Source organism: Halictus rubicundus, chromosome 2 (genome assembly GCF_050948215.1).
Source record: "Halictus rubicundus isolate RS-2024b chromosome 2, iyHalRubi1_principal, whole genome shotgun sequence".
In the NCBI taxonomy this organism is placed as follows: Eukaryota; Metazoa; Arthropoda; class Insecta; order Hymenoptera; family Halictidae; genus Halictus; species Halictus rubicundus.
This window is the reverse complement of record NC_135150.1, coordinates 17,963,194-17,985,664: the sequence shown is the minus strand read 5'-3', so window position 1 is coordinate 17,985,664 and position 22,471 is coordinate 17,963,194. Positions and strand designations below refer to the sequence as shown.

Below are 22,471 nucleotides of genomic sequence, written 5' to 3'. Positions count from 1 at the left end.
AATGTGCATGCGCACACCGACTACATCTTGCGATAACATTCTTGTTTCGCTGTTCAAATTCCTTAATATCTACATATAAAATCCATAATATCAAAGATACCTTAGAGGTGTATAAACGTTCAGTTAGATATGCAGTACAATATAAATCATTTTTTTAGTAATATTCAATTGATGAAATCGTGTATATGCGTTACATATCGTTGTCTTTTCGAATATTGCCGCGCTTTCTAACGTTTCAAATTTTTTGTACGCAGTCTATTTGTCCTCTTTCATCCAGAAGGTCGGTGTAAAAGTAAAGGTAAATGTCCAGTGACTTCTTTGAAAACAAAGATTTAGTTTATCATGGCTGCCTCCTTAGCGTCATGCGGTTTCCATAGTGACGTGGATAAGAATGAATAGCACTGCTATTACTGCTATAGATATGCGCTCTCGTAGGGTGATAGTAGTGCCCGTACCATGATCCACTAACCTAATTTGTGAATTTCATTTTTATATCTTCATTTGTGAATAAATATTTCTGATATAATGTTAAGCATTATTTTATGTCGCCGCCTACAACGTCTTGGACATAACGAAAGGAAATTTTGGATCAGATCATATACAACATGCTTGTTTAAATCACGAAGACAAAAAATTTGTTCAGAGGGAGGTTTCCTTTGTGTTTCGACATTTAACCCAATATTTTCAGCAGTTGGAGTTAGGGTAATTCTTCTCACATAATTTTATATACATATTATTTAAATGTTGACTGCAGATTCGTAACAGTGTGATTAACTGCTATCTGTTATCTACTTCCCCTAATTATGTCATAACGGCTTTAATAAGAATGTTTATTGTCACACTGATAACAAATGATAAGAATCCTTAGTTATTAGGTAAATGAAGACAGTGCCAATTAACATAAATGTAATAAAGAATATTTGATGATAACTAACGAAAAATGATTTATCTCAAGACATCTGTTTAATACTTCTACAGATATATACATAATGGGTAGAACATCAAGAATACGTCATCAAAAGAAGAGACTAACTGGCAAAGAATTGGCAGACAAAGGAGATGAAAACTTGACGCATCTAAAATCTTGGCTATTAACAAATAATTGTTTATTGATTGACGATTTAATTCCATTTGATTTTCCTATTACTGGTAGAGGGTTGAAAACATTAAAAGACATTAAAATCAACGAAACTCTAATCAGAATACCATACAAGATGCTAATAACAACAACTACAGTATATCAAAGTGATATTAATTTTATTTTTTCAAAAGACAAATTATATAGTGCACAGTGTGTACTGTCAGTGTTCCTGTTATATGAATTGCATTTGAATAATATATCTAAATGGTATTATTATATAAATAGTCTTCCTCAGGTTTTAACAAACCCAGATTTTTGTACACAGAAAGAAAAAAGTTTGTTACCAACAATTATTATAGATTATATGAATGAACATCATAAAGTTGAAAAAGACTATCAATCATTAATTAGGACAGTAAATAGTTTGAACAAGGCTGGTTACTGTAATCACTGTAATATGGATTTAAAAAAGATATTGACATTTGAAAGATATAAATGGGCATACTACATTGTAAATACAAGAGCTATATACATTGATATAGAACAAATAGAGACAAAAAATGTTACCATCAACATAAAACAACCCAATAATTTAGCCTTAGCACCATTTTTAGATCTTTTTAATCATGATATTGATACTACTGTACATGCATCTTTAGTTACAGATGAGAAGAAAAACAAATTTTATGAAATTACAACATTAAAATCATTTAGCCAAAGGTCACAAGTTTTTATTAACTATGGGTCACATAATAGCTTGAAATTATATGTTCATTATGGTTTTTTCATACCGAGCAATACATTAGATGAAATTTATTTTAATATTTTTGATGTACAAGCTTGTTTTAACATTTCAAAGTTCAAATTAGATTTTATTCTGTCCAATCATTTACAAAAAAATATGGCATTTACACGGGAAGGTTTAAATTACAATGCCAGTTGCACATTATTTATATTAAATACAACATTACAAAAAGAACAGTGGAATGTAAAAATATATGGTAATTCATTTACTTCAGTGGAAACTCTTCAGACATATAATACAGCAAAAAAGATCTTGAATTTAAAAAGGGATGAATTAATAAATCATTTAAGAAATATGCAAGATTATAAGTGCTACACACAATCTTTTTGTATTGCAATTAATCTTGTGGAGGAATATTTAGCAATATTGACAGAATCAAATAATTACATGTGCATGTTCCATTAATAACAGAAATTAAAACTGTATATAAGTCAATGTTACATTATGAAAATGTATATGAAAAATATATGTATTATATTTTGTTTATAATATTTTAATAAAAAATGTTGTTTCTGATTAAAGCTTTCTTAATCATTCTAATACAGAAATTTGACTTCTTACAAAAAGTGACTAATGTGGAAATAATCTTTTGATACTTAATAATGGTTTAATTAAATATTTACTATGAAAATGTATAAACATTTGTTCAAGGTTTGCAAATATTTTACAGTGTTGCAATGGAAATGTTATCGATCGTGCTCAGAAGAAAAAAAGTATATGGCAGTCGAAAACTATTGTACCTCCAGTCAAGTTCCCACTAGTCATTTCTGGATTTACTGGAGGAAAGTCAGGTCAGCCAAAAAGAAATTGTTTTCATCCTGGTGTATCCAGTTTAAATCGTGATGCTATTGATTTTAAAGATAGGGAACCAGTTACAGCTTCGAATATGGTCAAAGCAATGCTTAGATATATTTGGCCAGAAGTGAGTTGTTTGAAGTGTGTAACTTATACAGAATTAGAACCGAGATTTATTATATATGTGCTTTTAGGATGATCCAGACATAAGAAAGAGGGTGAAACTAGCTCTTGGTTTACTTGTTAGTGCAAAAGTTTTAAATGTTGGTGTTCCATTTATTTTCAAATATGCAATAGACACACTCAATGCTCAAAACATAACAGCTGGTGGCAGTGCTATTCTAAGTGTAGAAACTGCACCGGAAACAGTGGCAACAGTAGCAACATCATTACTTATAGGATGTATGTATTTTATATTGGTTTAATTATAATCAAATATATGTATATATATAATATATATGATAGTCATCAATAATTAATTTTTTTCGTCTACAAACTAGATGGTATAGCTCGTGCAGGTGCTGCTGGTTTTAGTGAACTACGAAATGCAGTGTTTGCAAAAGTTGCACAGCATTCTATACGGAAAATAGCCAAAAATGTATTTATGCATTTACACAATTTAGACATGGCTTTTCATCTGTCCAGACAAACTGGAGCATTATCAAAGGTACAGTATTGGTTTTTAATGAATTGATGTATACTATAAAAGATTATATATATATATATATATGTATGTCTGATATATTTTAGACAATAGATAGGGGAAGCCGTGGAATCAATTTTGTTTTAAACGCTATGGTGTTTAATATTGTACCCACCGTTTTCGAATTAGGGCTTGTTAGTACGATACTCTATTTAAAATGTGGTGGAGAATATGCAGCTGTTGCATTAGGCTGTGTTGGCGTCTATGCTATATTTACATTGGCTGTTACGCAATGGCGAACGAAGTTCCGAATTTTTATGAACCAAGCAGAAAACGAAGCAAGTAACAAAGCCATAGATTCACTTATTAATTATGAAACAGTAAAGGTAAGTAACCGTGGTAAGTAACCATGTATGCTATAGTAACTTTAATACACGATAAATACTGTAACTGTGTTTTCTATCTTAGTATTTCAATAACGAAAAATTTGAAACCGAACGATATGATGCATCGTTAAAGAAGTATGAAGCTGCATCCCTTAAAACAAGTACGAGTTTAGCGATGTTAAACTTTGGACAAAACGCTATATTTAGCGGTGCCTTAAGTTTAATCATGGTGTTAGCAGCCAAAAATATTGTAAATGGTACGATATTTATCTTTAAATTTCAACTCTATACATGGCATGAATAATAATATTATTTCGAACAAATGTAGGTACTATGACTGTTGGCGATTTGGTAATGGTCAATGCACTTTTATTCCAATTATCGGTACCATTAGGATTTTTGGGTTCAGTATATCGTGAAGTTAGACAAGCTCTTATTGACATGCAAACGATGTTTACCTTAATGTCAATGGACACAGCCATTAAGGTAGTAATATTTTCTTCTAAAGATATGTATAATACGTTGAGTTATTAATGTGTTTTATAATTTTTTGTATTAGTCCAAGGAGAATGCTATGCGGTTTAATATAAGCCCAAAAAACTCTGACATTGAGTTTAAGAATGTTAAGTTTCAATACTGTGAAGGCAAGCCTATTTTTAATGATATCAATTTTATCATTCCAAGTGGGAAGAAAATCGCCATCGTTGGAGGATCTGGTTGCGGGTACATTTTTATTATAACATGTATAATTTTGATAAAAATGATCACATTTAGATCTTAATGTATATATATTTTTTTCAGTAAAACAACATTAGTAAGATTATTATATCGATTCTTTGAACCACAATCTGGAGGTGTCTATATCAATGGACATAATATTCAAGATTTAGATTTAGAGTCTTTAAGACAATCGATAGCGATAGTACCGCAGGTAATTACGTTTTAATGTGAACAAGATCTGCTAACAAACGTTTAAGTAATAATCGCTTGAATATAATAATTTTAGGACACGGTCCTTTTCCACGAAAGTATCTATTATAATCTCCACTATGGAAATTTGAATAAATCTAAAGAAGAAGTTTTCGAGGCTGCCAAAATGGCAAACCTACATGACAACATCCTTAAGTGGCCAAAGGGATATGACACACCTGTTGGAGAGCGTGGGTTAAAACTAAGTGGGGGCGAAAAACAGCGAGTGGCAATTGCTAGAGCAATCTTAAAAAATAGTCCAATATTAATTTTCGATGAAGCCACGTCGTCACTAGATTCCATTACGGAACATGTGAGTTTATATTTTGTAGTATTTAAAATGATTTTTTATACATATTTAATGATATTCATGAAATGCTGTGTTCGTAGAATATTCTTGAAGCACTACGCCGAGCAACGACAGGACGAACGTCCATCGTCATAGCGCACCGTTTGTCTACTGTGATGGATTCAGATGAAATTTTTGTATTAGACAATGGTAAATTAATAGAGAGAGGATCACACAACTCACTATTAAATATACCAAACTCTTTCTATAATAAATTATGGGAAACTCAACATATAGGAATGCTCAAGTCCAATAAAGGAAAAGATAATAGTAAAAAAGCTCAAGGAGCATAAGTCTAAAGATAGATGTTTTAAACAGGTAATAATATGTGTACAATGTTAAATTTAATATAAATTTAACCATACATTTGAAATGTATTAAAGTAAAGGTGACTGCCACTTCCTAAGTGAACAACGTATTGTAAAGAATGTGATTCTGTAACATGATAGAAATACACTTGAATGCGAGAATTAGTTTCAAGATATACATTTTAATCGAATGGTTAAATTTTCTTTCATTTATTTGTAATAGTACCGAAAGTTAGTGATTCCAGCATTACAACTTCAGCTGATGTCAGCTAATAAACCATTCAAAATGTATGTATTTAGAACTGTTTCATATTTATATTGTTAAAAAAAGTGTATATAACGATACATGTGCGGTGCGCATGTTTATTTATATTTGAATAAATTATATAATAAATATTTGTAAAAAGAGAACAATGAAATAAATTATACTAATTAAAGTAATATTAATCGTAATTTGTGATCGAAGAATGTAAAATAAAGGGATAATTGAATTGAATCATTACTTTTTCTCATTATACGTATATATACATCATACGACCTACATATATATCTTCTATGAAACGCATAAGGTAAACCTTGAACGTTGTAGAAAATATTTTTAGTTTCACGTATCTTATATTTTTAATTTATTTTTGTAAAAGCAGAATGCATAGATCCAAGAATTTCTACAAACTATCTGGTTATAAAAAACATTGATTAATAAAGTGTTTGTGTACATAGATGTTACCTTGGTAACCACATAAAAACAATTATGGAAGCTGATTGGTCTTCAATAAGTTTTTCACAATACCATAACAATTTGTTCCTGCAAAAAGTCATTTTAAAAGCATGAGATGCTAATTGTAATGAAGTGTCCACAATCAGAAAATGCAAACTGAAGTACCTACATTACCTGTAGTACAGTTAAATGTCAACGCAAACTTTGATAGGTAATCACAGTCATACTAAACAACTTTAATTTTAGTTCTCCTAAACACTGTCCTAATTTTACTAAAAGAATATTTGAATAGTAGCACGTTTTCCAAGCAATGCATAACTTTTACCCCATTTTCAATATTTAAACTTTACACTTTTTATATTTTACTATTATGTTATATATGCTGCATTTTCAATTTTTAGAAACCAAAATTCTAATTTAAAAAAATCTACGGATGTGAAAACTACTTTAACACACAAAAGTATAGCTTACAGTTCACCCAGTAAGAGCTTACATCCTTTAATTGGTTTGTATTATAATTTCAGTGAAAAAAATATTACACAGCAAAGTGTGATTAAGTAATTTATTGTTTTATTATCCATAGGACAGCCATACCAAAGTAGTATTCGACAGAAGACATCATTAGATCATTCAAAGGTCAATAAAAACAGTATTAAGCAAATAGTTTTGTCTGCAAGAATGTTACGTATTAAGGAATTACAAAATCAATTAGCTGATGCACATTATCAGTTGAATGTAATTATTTTAACTCTCCTATGCAATGAATATAAATGTACTAAAAATCTCTACCCATTAAAAGTATATGTTAATGACGAATACATTGAATATAATAAATTATATCTTTCTCTATAGGAGTTAGCTAATGAAAATAGACTATTGAAATCATTACAAAAACGACAGGATTCTGCATTGAAACGTTACGAAGGAACAAATGCAGAATTACCACGGATAATTAATTCGCATCAAGAGGAATTACGGATACTTCAAATTAAATATAAAAAGCTAAAAGCTTTGCATAAAGAAACATGTCATTTATTGAAAGAGAAAGAAAATGAGCTTCAACAATTGCAGGTGAAAACGCAGATCGTATAAAATACTGTTAAACAAGATCTAACAAAAATTTCAATGATTTTATATTATTTACAGACTCAAAACAAACACTTATTACAACTTAGTAAAGATCGTAACTTAGGAGAGAGAGAAAAATTACAATCACAAATTTATGATTTAAATTATAGAATACAGCAGCAACAAAATACTATACAGGTAGTTATAGATCTGAAAGATACTGTAAAATCTTTATACCATGTTTATATAAGTTACATTATTTTGTTAGACACTACACAGAAAATTATCTCTTGAAAGTAAAAGTTTAAAGCAGCAATTGTATACAGAAATTTCAAAGAGGAAAGCAACACAAAAAGATTTAGAAGAAACAACACAAAAGTTAAAAAGTTTAGAACATTTATTAGATAGTAGAGAACGCAAATTATATTGTAATGGACAATTATCACTCTCCACTAAAAGCAGACAATTGGGCACACAACTTCTTACTAGTTCAAGAGATATTGGGTATGTAAAAAATGTAACATTAAATTAATTTTTTAAATATAACTTTTTCACATGTTACTATTTGTATTTTAGCACATCAAATTCGTTAAAGTTGTCGGATCAGCCTAAAAAATGTCAAAACGACGTAGAAGAACATAGTTTGGTAAAAACTTAGTCTAAACCAATTTTAAAATGTCTAAAATATATTAAACACTCTATTAACGATATTTTACTATTTATTAGCCTGCTCTGAATCCATCCGATGGAAATGATAAGAACATCAGAGCAGACGAAACAGTTGATTTAAACCGATCTCTAAATTCAATGAAGACAGAAACAATGGCTAATTTGGAGCAAATAAGAAAGTACCGTCTACAAAAGTCTGCGCAGGGAAGAAGTTCATCAGACGATTTTGAAGAGAAGCTCATGGAATTAAGTCAGACCCCAAACAAAGATTCTAAAAATTCAATTTTTTTTAATGATTCGGAAAAATTGGAAGAAAATGATGAAGATAATGAAAGACAGTACGAAATAAGCGCAAAAAATTTTAGAAAAATATATGAAAATCGAAAGTGTCATACTTTCAATGAACCATTAAAAACAGATTATTTGTCTGCAAATGAGGAAAGCGAAGATGAACACGACAATTTTAAGAACAATCAGGATGATGTAACCATTAGTCCTAAAGAATCCCGTATAAGGTTTGGAATATTTAAAGCTATCATTCTTTTACAGTTGATAATTGTTACTGGTTTTCAATCGTAATGTATTTTATTTTAATTACAGATTAAGAAGTAGTAAGGATGAGGCTGCAGGTTCAAAGGAATCAGTATTATCTAATAGTAAATATGGAGATAAATTGAATGTGTTAGCAATGGAAAAGGATGATTCTTATAAGATAGATTTTGAAGCTGACACTGGAGGAAGGAAAGGATCAATTGGATATTATTTTTCGTCAAATCGATCGAATGGTGCTCTTAAATTAGTTGCAACTCCAGACGACAATCAAATCCATTATAACTCTGACCAAGAATCTGAAAAGCTGACAATTTCTCATTTTTTGAATGAATCACAGAAGATGTATCAAAATTTAATTAACGAAATGGGAGCACAGGCTAGAAATATAGAAAATGAAAACTTGTCTGAGCTACAGAATGATATACATATAAATAGTGAACAAGTAGACACCAGTTATTCGATAGATAAATTTTCAGAAGACCTACAAAAGCTTATTGTGGAACAACCTACATTTAAGGAAGAAGCAACAGAAGAAAATATTGCTCATGACTATGAAAGAAAAGATGAATTACAAGATACAGTATTAATGCAACCGGCTTCAGTCAGAGATTATGACAAGTTCAAGACATCATTTGCAGCAGACTCAGTATCACATGTCCCGGAAAGTTTTCCTAATGAGCCACAGGATAGACTTCTTGCACCAAATTCATGTAATGCGTTAATCAATATAGACAAACAACAAACGTTAAACGTAACATATGAGAAAGATACAGACAATTACAGCGTAGAAACAAGAAATAAAATAAACAAACAAGAAGTAAACGAAGAGATAAAAGATACCGATATTTCATTAAGTAATACACGATCCTCAAAATCGGATTCAATTCTCGATGTAATTAATAAAATCAATGTTAATAATATAAATGAGAACGATGCCAAAATAAAAACAATTAGCTATAATAAAGAAAAGTTATTAGCAACAATGAAGGCTATTGACGACAACGAGAATATAGAATATTTAAATCAAGACTACGAGAAAAATAAAGTCACAAGTAGGAAACAAATAACTGAGAATTTGTTTCGCGGTGTGCCTACTCATATGAAGAAAAAACATGACATTATAAAAGATATTTTTAATACTGATGGGTTGAAAAATGAGCCCACAGATAGTTAAATAAATTGCATTAACATAAAAATTAAAGAATAAAGTAATAACTTCTGTAAAGAAACATAATGAAGAGATAAACTGAGTATAAACTTAGTATGTACTATATTCTTTTCATAGCACAGTAATTAGTGTTGCATATCTCAGAAGTTATAAACTTCTATTTTAATGTAATAAAATATTAAAAAAGAAAAACAATCATTATAAGATTTTTTACACCTTTTACTTTAACTTAAGTAATTTAGAATATGTAGACCGTAAGTGAAATTAAAACCATATTTTTGAGACTATTGACATTTTACAAGGAATATTAACAATTTTTGTTACATAATTACCAATTGAAAATGAAATTTCGATTTTTTATATTTAATTCTTTTATAGTTTTTAAAAATCTGTATTTACACCTAGCATTGAAAAGCGAGAAGTCGATTAATTTCAAATTTTGGCGCTTAAAACCAACCATCGCAACTATTTATTTATTATATATTTAATTACCAAAGTTTACAATTGGTATCTTATTTATAACATATGCAAATATAACGTTTCAAATCTTATTAAATTGATAAATATATTAAATAAAATTGTAGTTTGCATCCGGTTGCATTTAGAATAGTGTACTAAATCTTCGTTTCATAGATTGGCAATACTGACTCCAGAATTGACAAGAAAGAAGAACAAACAAGGAAGCAACAAGAAGGAACCTGTTGTGCACAGAAGGCAGTGGAATGAAGACACGCCGCGAATGCGAATGCCATAATGAACACCAAAACAAACCACGAATATACTTCTAATTCGTACAATGGAGGTATTCGTTTATTCGCTTTAAATAACAAAAATTTCCAACTTCCTAACAAACTAGCATTACTAAAAAATATTTAGATATTTAAACATGTTAGTAAAGGCAAATTGAAAAGCCGTCTGCTGGGCGTCCTTATGGCGTCTGCTAGAATGACGCTTGGAAAATAAGTATTTTCATTCTACACAGAGAACAAATAAAAAGTTGTTGTTTCTTAAATATACTTATTTCTTTTTTATGCTTTAGGACTCAATCGAATTCTTTATTATACTTATAAAATTGAAAAATATTCATGTTTCGTAAACTGACTGTCATATGTCATGATGTCAGCAAAGGATCAACATACTTATTGTTGTTGCAAGTTCACTAACACTTAACACAAAAGAAGTATGCGTTAAAATGCGTAACTTGTACTTTTTACAAATAAAATGTTGAAAATTACATATTTTGATTTCTAAATTTTTATATAGTAATACCTTTAAAGAATGCTTATTGCATATATATTTGTATATATGTATATATATATATAGAGATAAATAAAATATATATATATATATATATATATATATATATATATATATATATATATATGTATGAGATAGATATATATATCTGTTTGTATAATTTTAACATTTGTGTACACACACCTTTTTCAATTGTTAATTATTATTCATTTAATGATCATACAATTGTTTCAGGTATTATGGGAACTGATAGTCCTGCTGCTTTACTAGATATGCTGGCAGAAGTTGCATCCCAAACGTTGCACTCAGAAAAAACACACAATAAATCATTATTAACAACACAATGCAAATCAAAAACAGATTATATAAGAAGAAAACCCCAAGAAGTATCTTTCAGTGTACCTCAGCTTTTGTCTATGCCTGCATCGCAATTAGTTAAACAGTTCTCCATTTTTACAAGTGATGAATTGAAAAGACAATATTCTTATACCTGTGCCTTGGTCGTGGGATGTGGTCAGAAGTATACCAGTTTTGCGAGCGAAGGAAGAGCAAGAATGTCTATTAAAGCGCATTTGGCAGAACACTTGGAATATTTAAAAACAAATAAAGAAACTTGTGAGTAAGCGTGATAGAAATGTGTAATTACACCATGATTATAATACATAAAATTGTACATGTTTATCCTTGCATTTGTAGATAAAACTTTTACTGCAAAGTCTGTGAATCATAAAAATAGTAAAACAAATTCTCAAAGTAAAAAGAGTAGACTACAATCATCAAGAAAACCGCAGGAGACATTAAATAAGGAAAATAAGAACATTGTAATAGAAAAATCAACAAATTATCTTCGAAACATTCTATTAAACGATTCCAGTTTTAAAGAATTAGATAAAAATAAAAGTTTCGAGAAACAGGATAAATCTAAAAAACTACATAACACCGAACAAATTGATGTTGATAAAACAGACTTCAAAGTTTATGGAGATCACAGTTACTTTGAGCGCTTGAAGGATGAAAACCCTAGTGGCAAGGAAGCATCTCTTGGTAATGTCCTAGATAACACAGGAATGGATGAAAATGTAAGCATAAATTGTTGTAAATATATAATTCGTAAGTACTAAAGTGAACTGTTTTTTGCAGATTGTACTTATGGTTGTTGGTACTGATACTGTTCACATGAAAGAGTACTCACATATTAATCAAAAACTATCAGAAAAAATCAGTCAAGAACCAGATACCGTCTACATACCTGGTAAGTGTAATTTATAATTTTGCACAGTGGTTCTGAAAACTTTCATACATCATAATGCCGTTTATTTTCAGACATATCGTGGTCAGCTGACAACTGCAGCAAAAATGTAGAAATCACAACAACTAAACCTAAAGGCAAAGCAAAATTTATAGGTACCAGCAAAGAAGAACGGGAAATGGCACTAGCGTTTATGGATCGCATCAAGAAGAAGGGAAACCCAACTGGGAGCAATCTTGAATGTCGAATTTGTAATCCACCAAGAAGTTTTACAGCACCAACAACTTTAGTATCTCATTACCGGAGTCACGCTGGAATAAAACCATATGAATGTCGTATATGTAGAGCAGTTTTTACAAGAAGACACAGTTTAAAGTATCATATGCTAATTCATCAAAATCAAACACGATTTACGTGTGCTGATTGCGGGAAGAAGTTCAGACATCCGTCACACTTCAGGGAACATCGACGTCGACATACTGGAGAAGCACCATTTGGATGTGACGATTGTGGGCAAAGGTAAGATAATCAGCAACATTTGTAAATATAAAGCATGATAATAAATTTATCAGACTTGTTTTATAGTTCTACTTTTTGTAAATTCACTAAAGGTGTGCGAGAACCCGTCCCGATTCTGAATAATATTCTCGACCCGTCCCGACCCGACGTTTTCGGGTTCTCGCACACCTCTAGAATTCACTAAACATTATCAAATCACCAATAACTATTATATTACCAAAACTAGGTTTAAGACCAGAAATACTTATAAACGCCACTTGAAAACAAGACACGGTAAAGTGTTAACAACTACTGGAGAATTATTATATCTCTCTGAAGAAGACTTTCAAAAAGTACGAACTAATAGGAAGAAGAAGAACGATGTAACTAAGGAACGTGTGGTAGATGAGGCTATAACTGCAGCAAAAACATTGATGAATTATCAAAGCGATAACAGTCAATTTCAAAATGTTACGACTGAAAGATATATTATAAATAACGATGATAATAAGAAAAATTGGGAGTCAAACAATGCAATAAAGATTATCAAGAACTGTTTTGACACTTATGAGGTTTGCTCAGAATCTCAATTAAATAAGACTGATTCCATAGAGACTGAAATACCTATAGATAATAGAGTTTCTACTAAAGCCGAGGATAGGTTACCAATGGAATACACGGATAAAGTACAAGAGAGCTTGCCACAATTACAAAATGTTTCTTACAATAAGTTAGAAGTAATTAAAGACGATAAATCTGAGATAATTTATCAAAACATTAACGAACCACCATCATACATTAAAATAGAATATAACACTTCGATTAATGATGAAAATGAAAATAATACAGAATTTCAAGAAAATTTTGAGTTTGCGGGAAAACAATTTAAAAATCGTATTCAAATAGTAGAGCATACCGAGGAACAATTTTGCAACGAGCTCTTGAGTGAAACTATAGATGAACATTGCAATAGGCAGATAATTCTCACTGAAGAAGACGAAGAAGATAATACTATCAACATTCATGATGATAAATCTTATGAAGAAAAACATGAAATTATTTTGGCAAAAGATTTAATAAATACCAACATTTTGCAGCCAGATAATCAAATTGTTAATGAAACTCGTAAAAATATTTTATTAGAACAGAATGAAGAATCTATACTAAACAAAGATAAAACAATAAGTAACCATCAAACTATAGTACGAGATTTAATAAAAAGTCGTGTAATTACCCCATTAAACAACGTTTTTAGAAAGAGTCAGAAACTAATGCATCAAACGAAACAGCGTATATATATTAATAATGAACCATTGACGAGCATAATAGTACAAAATAAATGTGTCAACATTGTTCCACAATTTCAAGCTTGTCACAATGGACAAACAAAATCGAAATTGCAGCCCAATCAAAATCGAAAACTAACGAGTAAACATGTCCAAGAAATCAATATAAATCAAAACGGAAATGAAAATACAATTTTATTATTGACTAACGATACTTTACAGAGCAGCATCCTTAAGATTGAACAAACTAACAGTGTCGACAATTTCGGCGTAAATATTAAAAAGAAGTAAGTAAAATTGAGCGACAAAGACTTCTTAATTTTTTTGTATTAAATTTGAGGAACATCAGATTAAGAGCAATAAACTTTTGAAGTTAAAATAACATTTTTATGAAAGTATAGTTATAGTGTGTAAAATATTAAAACAACACTTTGAGGTTTCGATGTGTAAATATTAGTAGAAAAAAATATATATTTAATATTTTATACTGTCTCAAAAAAGATATTGACCATATAGATAAAAAATTCTATAAAAACGAATTCAATCTTGCAAAATGCACAGTATTAGCATAGCTTTTATATACAATAAGATTGCAAAAAAAAAAATAAAAATGTTCTAATTTCCATCTTGTAAAGTAAGACTATTTTTGCATTGTTCAATATGTATCTCTCCTTTTCTCAAAAGTATAATATGTTACTGATCCTCCATATACGTTAGTCATTCCAATTGTTGAAATAGAGAAACACTTTTATTAAATTTGCAATTAAAAATTGTATATATGTGTTACGAAAGTAAGTAGGTGATATCACGATGAATCAAGTTTACTTAAACACATTATTATAAAACAATTACTTAATAGCAGTAACATTCATTAATGTGCCAAATGTTAAACACGGTGCAAATTTATAATTCGTTTAACAAAAAAAAACTTTAATATTAATACGTTATTTTGTAGATTTATAGGTATATTTCTGCTTGCATAAAATTTAAAAGCATTCATAACATTCAATATTATTTACCATTTATTTCATCATTTTGTTGAAATGTGTATTTTCATTTTATGAAGCTACAAACAACCACGTTCTGTCCACTGTGTCCTTATATTTAAGAATATTGAAAACATACTACAACTATATTCTTTTGAAATTAAAGTACAATTGTTAAACATAGTTAATGATGTATTATTCCTTTCAGAATAATTACATAATGTCTTCCATAAAAATTAATAGTTTTTTTTGTGAAAGTATAAATGCAACAAATATAATATAATTTATAAGTAATAATTATTAATTTTTTATAACACATATTTTAAAAAGTTTAATGAAATATGTTAATATTTTGTTACAACGTACTAGCGATAGTTTGTAAAAATTATTTAAATACAAAGTCTGAACACATTTCATATAACATTAAATATAGTGCCTCTTTTTCTAATTCATAAAGTTTGTATTTTTCACTGCTTAAATTTTAAAAATTGGAAATTAAGGGATGAAAAAAGTTATATTTAATAAGTCGTTTATATTATGGCTATAAAAAATGATTCTAAAGATTATAAAGCAAAAGTGTGAGATATTATACCCAGTAACTATATTTTTCGTACATTTTGCACGAACAATTTTTAGATATAGTGCTCATGATATAGTGTAGATATGTACTCAAGTACTTCTAATAAAAATAAAATAATATAACTATATTTTTTGTTCAAGTCAATGCTGTAAATAATCATCAAAAGTATGTCTACACTACACTGAGTTGCTTATTAGACGATAGTATAAATTTGATTTGAAATAGACATTCCTAAAAAGTCAAAATTTAAAATGCTCTAAAAAAGTTGTTTATAATAAACTCTTTGTATAAAAATTTATATAGCATAATAATTTTTTTAATTTAATATATTGTTTTGAAAATATAATGCAAACATCAATAAATTATTATATCACATTAAAAATCTCTACAAAAATAAATTACTATAGACAGTGTATTCAACATTTTTACATACATTCGTGTTCTCAGATAACACATACTTATATAGCACAAACATTTTGTTATGAACCTAACATAAATAAATAATAAATAATTTAATAATATGTAGTTAGAAGTAAAAACACGGCAATACGAATGTTATATTACAACAAAATAGTAGCTAAAACTGAAACGAAAATTTTAATACTCGAAGGAACAAAATGTATACATTTTCTATATTCTCGTACATATGCAATAACATCTAAACAAGTCAATTTTTTATGTACTGCAGAAAACATAAGGACTGTAATAACTAAGAACTTACACTTTCATATGCATTTGTTCATTGTAAACTATGACGTGCCTTAGGTACATTGTAAAGCTGATTGCTAAATAATATTGTAATAATTATAACTATATAAAAAATAATCACACATATACTTTGTACTACATTTTTTTATTATAATTTGTAATAAACATTACTTAATTGTAATGATGTTAATGTGAACAATAATTTTAGTTACATATTGTATTTTTATACCCATTTTGTACTTAAAACAATAAAATAGTTCGACATTACTTGTTTTTATAATCACAATCAAGATAACCACCCACATATTAAAGTTTTTCAGGACTGGGTTGTTAACATGTGAGTAATGATGTTTGATTACTATCAGAATTCTTTTGATTCCCAGTTTTTTAAATCTATGGAAACTTGGCAGCAGCAGTAAAGGAAATAGAGTAAAATTAGAGTGGAGTACCAGATATCTGTAATAAGTAGTAATAATAATATTTTATTTGATACTTGAACTATAATTAATTCATTTTAAATAATTATAAATGAAAATGATACCGTTTAATATCCTGTAAACATAGATGTGTCCAACTTCTTCACCAGCAAAAAAATAAAAATTGGATATTACTGACATTGCTAGCAAAGGACTTGTTAAAACACAATGAACTCTTCTGGCATTTGTTGGCGACATATATCTTTCCCGTATGTTAGTGCAATATTTAGTTTTCTCAATTAACCTCGTTAAGCTTTCAATGTTCAATCCTATAAAATTAAGGAATGCCCAAATACAAATATTTATTTGCATACCATGCCACACAAAAACGAATGTGAAGCACAGAAACGAAGCAAGTAGCTTATTAAAATTCGATGTTAACAATGGTGTATAAATATATCTGAAAAGCATAATACATTTTCTATTTACTATTTATTATTTTTTTTTAATAATTCGAAGGAAGTATATATTTTCTATGTAGTGTACCTTACAAGAAATTTGTATAAACCCTCATCAAAATATTTCCACATATCAGAATACAAATGAACTCTTGCTACACATTTTGGCTGGGAAGGAGCTTTAATGCGATCAATCGCACACAAAGTACGATTCAGGCCATATACTACAACATATTTAATTAAAAAAAATTGACCCATGCAGTATCCTAATCCATACAAAGCCCATGGATTTAAAGATTCAACAACCTGGTATAAGACATAGAAAAGGATTACTTCAATTATCTTCCTACATTTATGTAAAATGTTATGTTGATTTACCTTAGGATGATAATGCATTGCGTTAAAATAGAGAAAATGTAAGAAAAAATTAGCAAATAGTATCCAGAACACATATCTCACTAAATTCAAAATAAAACATCCGAGTTCAGCTAATTTCCAGGCTTGAAATGGTCTTTTTATCTGCAATAATTCATACATTATTCATATTAATAAATATAATTAATTGTGTGTTTAATAGAAAGACACTTTATACATACAGAATCTATGAATTCATGGTATAAAATCAATGGACCTAAGTGTAATGTGGGCAAATATAAGGAGTATGCTAATGCCCACAAAAAGTTTCTTATAAAATGTGATGTATTGTTGTAATCGTTGTCCACACACATTTGTTTATTATCTATGCTGCAACTGATGCTTCTTAATTGAATCCAACACATTGTAAGAGTTAGAAGATAATGTTCTTCATCACTCAGTTGTAACATACTTTGAAAAATACCATCAGGAATTTTGAGGAAATGTATTAAGAATAAAAATAATGTGTGTATCAACCATATAATATGGCTTTTACGTTTATACGTGAGAATGTACAATATGCCTGGCTGAATTAGTGCACATAATGCACCTAATATACCAATAGAAAAATACAAGAATGAAACAGACATGAAAATATACCAGTAGCATAATAGCTGTAAGAATACATTATTAATTAGTACATAAGAAAGAAACAGATTAGTACACACAAAAATATAAATATGTCAAACCATAGTGTTTGGTAAAGCTTTTATGACATGGCTAACAGAGTGATGAAGAAATAACCATGGCATTAATCTGGCTATCAATGGTATCCATGTTTTCCATTCTTGATCAGAAACATCTTGTTTTCTTCCTAGCCATATCCATCCTTGAGAAAAATCATCGTAGATATCATGATAATCATTGAAGTCTAAAAGTTATAGACAAAATTAGACAGTGAAATTCTTATGTTAACACTTTACCTACCAGAAGCCTATTAATAGAATTTTCAACGATCATTACATTAACAAGAAACTGAAAAATATTTTTTGAAATGATAAGAGAAATTAGTATATTATGTTACTGAGAGATATTTTGGTACACAAATAAAATGATTGTTGCTATTTAAAGATTCATTAAAAAATACTAAGTTATAAATCATAGATTTTGAAAAACTATTAAATATCCACCAGTAGGTAATGTGCGAATGATTAATACCTTTTGATTCTTACAAGTACTAAATAAAGATACTTTATAAATAGAATAGAAGACAGCACTAATCCAACAGATAAAGTAAAACAGACTTTCATATATTGGTAAATTTGTAGCTCTGTTTATCACTGTTGTCATAATTAATTTCAATTGAATTTGCCGCCTTCTTTGTGTGTACAATTGTCACAGTTTGATCTTCAAATATTACACATCCCAATTCAATTACCTTTATATTGAATTTATTAGAACTATTCTTCAATAAAATCGAATATAATTGTTTTCAAAAAATTTGCTCTTTTACTTAAGCATGTGTATCGAAAAACATGATTAAACAAAATTGAATAAAGCGGTAGGGGTAACAGCGAACCATGTGTGATGCAGCAACCAGCCATTCCTCGATTGAGGTTAAATTTGAAAATTAAAACGGACTTGTTAACGGTTGAAGTGTCACATTCGTATTCATTCCTTTTCTCAGCATACATAAGAAGAAAAGAACATTCTTTTACATTCAATCAATTAATGAAATAAAAATGGTAAAATGATTCCTTGTAATTGTAAATTTATTTTTAGAAGCCAGAACATATATTACACATGACATGCATTAAATGTACATCAACTGTAATGACACATAATTTAAGTATAAAAAATGTAATTCCTTTTTATATATTCACATAAAGAACAATAGGGCAATGGTCACTACCATATACCTTATCTCTTATAACATTGTCACAAACTTTATCTTTAATTCGTTGTGACAGTAAAAAATAATCCAGTCGCCTAAAAAAAAAACATACAAAACAAAATGTACACAATTACGTATGTGAATTTAATAATTAATAATTTGTATTCACTCACCATCCAATATTCTTACTACGTGCATTTGAAAAGTATGACCAGAACGTGTATGCACCTGTTTTATCAGGATACAGGGCTCTAAACGTATCCACAAATCCTGAATCTAAAAATTCAGTCATACCTTCTCGTTCTTCCTTAGTGAATCCAGCATTTTTTGTATTTATTTTAGGATTTGTAAGATCTGTGCACAGTCAAATATGTGTTGTTTGTTTACTCTATTAGTACCCAAAAACATCCGTTTATAATCAAATATATATTACCTATTTCCAGATGGGCAACATTCATATCACCACAAATAATCACTGGTTTCTTTTCATCCAGTTTTTCAATGAAGCTCTTAAAAACTTTGTTCCATTGTAATCTTTTTGGTAATGTTACTAATTTCTGACCAGCATTAGGAACATCTAGGACATTGATTAATTATTGAATATTATAAACATCTATGAAAAAAAAACCGATCGGGTCAATCAATAATATATATATAACTTACAAACATTAACAAAAAAAAAGTCTGGATATTCTGCAGTAATCAATCTGCCTTCATTATCAAATTCACTGTTACCCAGACCATACTTTACTTCAATTGGCTTCTCTTTTGAATATAATGCCAATCCACAATATCCAGGTTTCTTACCTATTTGCACGACACAAATAATTTTAATGATTTGTAAATTTTGAATTCTTGTATGGTTAATTTGAAAAATTATTACTGTCGAGAAAATAACGATGATATCCAGTTAATTTTACTTCATCTGGTATCTTATCCTTATCACATTTAGTTTCTTGCAATGCAACTATGTCTGCATCTTCTTTTTCAATGTATTTCATTCCATTTTTCTAAGTAAATCATGATATTAGCATACCATCAAAGTTTTATTAGAACTCAAAGACGAAGCATAGTAAGACTTTTACCTTAAGAACTGCTCTGATTCCAGAAACGTTCCAACTAGAAATTTTAAAATTATATTTATTTCCTTCTGCATTTAATTTTTCACAATCAAAGTCAATCTCATCCAAGTTTGATTCAGTCTTATTCATCATCTGCTTTGGCTCTGTTTTAGCACGCTTTGCCACAGGCTCCTCAATATCAGTGGCATTACGTTTGGACCGCTTAGGAGTTGCATCTTGAGACTTTAATGCTTTACCTTTCTTTTCTTCAACTTTAGCTTTTTCAGAGTCTGTCTAAATATAGATAACAACGATAAATACAAAATACAAAGTGTAACATTCCATACTACAATTAAAATGTTAACAACTTGTATCTGTAAAACTGAATATTACAAATTCACGTTGTTGTAGTATACAATAATAAACGAATTAAAGGAAATAAAATATATGAATGACTAACCTTTCGAGCTCTAACTCGTTTTGGCGGCATACCGGTCGCTTTTGTATACACACGTAGATGCTTAGAAAAATGAAAATAATTTAATATATATGCTACAATAACAACAGAAATACTTTTTGTGTTAAAACTTTTCCATTTCACTGCTCATTGAACGATAAAGTGGCTTGATTAATTACAAACTCTATAAAGTAAAACTTTATAGACACGTTTGGTGAAAGAGTAGCAGTTGCCTCCACGATATTCCGTGAAATTTGAAAACAGCGCCGAACCATAAAGCATCCGCACAAACACAGACTTATTCTGTGGCACACAGCATGCGGAGAAATGTGACTGAATCAGGTTATTGATCTAACATGTTTCATTGGTACTTCTATAATTTTCATTTTTCATTAAATTGAACTAAATAACTAACGCTAATAAATTTTCTAAATTTATGTATATCAATGAAATATCTCGATTTATGTTTGATGCTAAAATTTAGTACGCAATGTATAAATGGAGCAGGAAAAAATTTCTTTTTTTTTATAAATAGGCAATAGATGATTGTAGACCAAAAATATTTTTATAAAGTACAGACAATTTTTTGGGGTACATATTCATGTCTCGATTTGTGACGTTCTGTTTACATATGTATTTGCGTGACAGAAGTGTTCGTACACTATGTTTACGTTACCTTGCGAATTGTTATATAAATATTAATTAATTTATATTTCTTATTAATATTATCATAAACTAACAAAACTTAACTAAACAGAATATGTTTAGTAATAAAAAAAGTATTTTACCACCAAGACCCGGTATTCCTAACCCTGAACATATGTTGGAAGACCTTGACCATGCTGCTGCGGATGATATAGCATTTAAAATAATAAATAAAGGTTTTAACCGATTTTATATTATTATCATATGATCTGATATAACTATTAAAACATTAATTCATGTATATTTCAAGTCATAACCTTATCTTGAAGTTGTCATGTTTACAATATAGCTATGCTATATATCTACGCATTGTTATTTATAAATTTGTTTTTAGACGAAGTTACTGGAGAAAATTTAAGCTCGAACTCTTCTGAATCGTATCAGAAAGTTAAAATGTATTTAAACATCAAAGAACAATTACAACATTTGGAAACTTCCCTTGAAAAGAAGGAAGAACAATTGAGAACTGATAACGAGGAGATAAAAAGGCTGGCAGATGATATTAAGAAACAAGCACAAGCTGCATTAATAACATAAATCTGTTTGTATTTATCAGTTACAGTTTAATTATTTAAACATCATTTCTTTTAAGAAAAGATTTAATGTAATGCATCTATAGTATACATACGAATAAACATTTTGTACAAAATATTTTCACCTACAGGCACATTTGGGCTCCTAATATGCATAGACGAGTGACATAGTTTCTAACATAAAATGTCCATACTATTATAATATACAATCACTTCCAACATACAGTAGTATATACACAATCAACATTGTGGGAAAATAAATGTTGAGATTGTACTTATTGTTTCCATTGTGTACATACATATATAATAATTATGTAAGTCTATACAAAAATTATGATAGACTATAGTATTGTGCAATACTTGAATTATGACCTGAACATGTATAAACTTTTAAGTTGGTAATATATAAAAAGTCTGATATAAACCTTAAAGAATATCTATTACAAGGCACTATAATCGTATAATGAAATGTGATTATTAAGTCTTTTTTGCATATTTGAGTTAATTTAATACAAAGA

The 22,471-nt window shown here is 29.0% G+C and overlaps 6 protein-coding genes across 10 annotated transcripts; 4 read left to right on the top strand and 2 right to left on the bottom strand.

Moving 5' to 3' along the window:
* Positions 1 to 386: 386 nt before the first annotated feature.
* Abcb7 (ATP binding cassette subfamily B member 7) lies at positions 387 to 5,832 on the top strand. Of its 2 annotated transcripts, XM_076805734.1 has the most exons (12): positions 387 to 702; positions 2,557 to 2,677; positions 2,747 to 2,808; positions 2,876 to 3,083; positions 3,182 to 3,348; positions 3,432 to 3,710; positions 3,793 to 3,967; positions 4,039 to 4,196; positions 4,270 to 4,433; positions 4,512 to 4,641; positions 4,717 to 4,992; positions 5,070 to 5,832. In XM_076805734.1, exons 1-12 carry the CDS (start codon positions 526 to 528, stop codon positions 5,319 to 5,321), a joined length of 2,169 nt encoding a protein of 722 aa, XP_076661849.1. In that variant the 5' UTR covers positions 387 to 525; the 3' UTR covers positions 5,322 to 5,832. The 2 variants fall into 2 exon arrangements, with proteins under 2 accessions (XP_076661849.1, XP_076661848.1); XM_076805733.1 differs by having other exon boundaries at positions 2,557 to 2,808.
* A 239-nt stretch (positions 5,833 to 6,071) lies between these two features.
* On the top strand, positions 6,072 to 9,695 carry LOC143365498 (uncharacterized). Of its 2 annotated transcripts, none has more exons than XM_076805727.1 (9): positions 6,072 to 6,265; positions 6,456 to 6,559; positions 6,638 to 6,690; positions 6,907 to 7,125; positions 7,201 to 7,320; positions 7,391 to 7,626; positions 7,699 to 7,768; positions 7,849 to 8,306; positions 8,392 to 9,695. In XM_076805727.1, the coding sequence occupies exons 1-9, from the start codon at positions 6,204 to 6,206 to the stop codon at positions 9,515 to 9,517; spliced, it is 2,448 nt and encodes an 815-aa protein (XP_076661842.1). In that variant the 5' UTR covers positions 6,072 to 6,203; the 3' UTR covers positions 9,518 to 9,695. The 2 variants fall into 2 exon arrangements, with proteins under 2 accessions (XP_076661842.1, XP_076661841.1); XM_076805726.1 differs by having other exon boundaries at positions 6,638 to 6,789; positions 8,392 to 9,694.
* A 485-nt stretch (positions 9,696 to 10,180) lies between these two features.
* Positions 10,181 to 16,342, top strand: LOC143365493 (uncharacterized). The gene is made up of 6 exons (XM_076805710.1): positions 10,181 to 10,313; positions 11,003 to 11,383; positions 11,465 to 11,847; positions 11,909 to 12,020; positions 12,092 to 12,536; positions 12,763 to 16,342. Exons 1-6 carry the CDS (start codon positions 10,265 to 10,267, stop codon positions 14,090 to 14,092), a joined length of 2,700 nt encoding a protein of 899 aa, XP_076661825.1. The 5' UTR covers positions 10,181 to 10,264; the 3' UTR covers positions 14,093 to 16,342.
* A 67-nt stretch (positions 16,343 to 16,409) lies between these two features.
* Rasp (protein-cysteine N-palmitoyltransferase Rasp) lies at positions 16,410 to 19,015 on the bottom strand. Of its 2 annotated transcripts, XM_076805711.1 has the most exons (8): positions 18,883 to 19,015; positions 18,536 to 18,710; positions 18,053 to 18,234; positions 17,546 to 17,977; positions 17,328 to 17,468; positions 17,038 to 17,255; positions 16,617 to 16,951; positions 16,410 to 16,531 (listed from the first exon to the last, which is right to left on the bottom strand). In XM_076805711.1, the coding sequence occupies exons 2-8, from the start codon at positions 18,651 to 18,653 to the stop codon at positions 16,437 to 16,439; spliced, it is 1,521 nt and encodes a 506-aa protein (XP_076661826.1). In that variant the 5' UTR covers positions 18,654 to 18,710; positions 18,883 to 19,015; the 3' UTR covers positions 16,410 to 16,436. The 2 variants fall into 2 exon arrangements, with proteins under 2 accessions (XP_076661826.1, XP_076661827.1); XM_076805712.1 differs by lacking the exon at positions 18,536 to 18,710 and having other exon boundaries at positions 18,883 to 19,013.
* A 141-nt stretch (positions 19,016 to 19,156) lies between these two features.
* On the bottom strand, positions 19,157 to 21,167 carry Rrp1 (Recombination repair protein 1). Its single transcript, XM_076805721.1, has 7 exons — positions 20,719 to 21,167; positions 20,283 to 20,552; positions 20,081 to 20,207; positions 19,861 to 20,004; positions 19,631 to 19,774; positions 19,371 to 19,551; positions 19,157 to 19,292 (listed from the first exon to the last, which is right to left on the bottom strand). The coding sequence occupies exons 1-7, from the start codon at positions 20,746 to 20,748 to the stop codon at positions 19,175 to 19,177; spliced, it is 1,014 nt and encodes a 337-aa protein (XP_076661836.1). The 5' UTR covers positions 20,749 to 21,167; the 3' UTR covers positions 19,157 to 19,174.
* A 69-nt stretch (positions 21,168 to 21,236) lies between these two features.
* LOC143365497 (uncharacterized) lies at positions 21,237 to 22,365 on the top strand. Of its 2 annotated transcripts, XM_076805723.1 has the most exons (3): positions 21,237 to 21,596; positions 21,755 to 21,961; positions 22,085 to 22,365. In XM_076805723.1, the coding sequence occupies exons 1-2, from the start codon at positions 21,476 to 21,478 to the stop codon at positions 21,955 to 21,957; spliced, it is 324 nt and encodes a 107-aa protein (XP_076661838.1). In that variant the 5' UTR covers positions 21,237 to 21,475; the 3' UTR covers positions 21,958 to 21,961; positions 22,085 to 22,365. The 2 variants fall into 2 exon arrangements, with proteins under 2 accessions (XP_076661838.1, XP_076661837.1); XM_076805722.1 differs by having other exon boundaries at positions 21,240 to 21,596; positions 21,755 to 22,365.
* Positions 22,366 to 22,471: the final 106 nt, after the last annotated feature.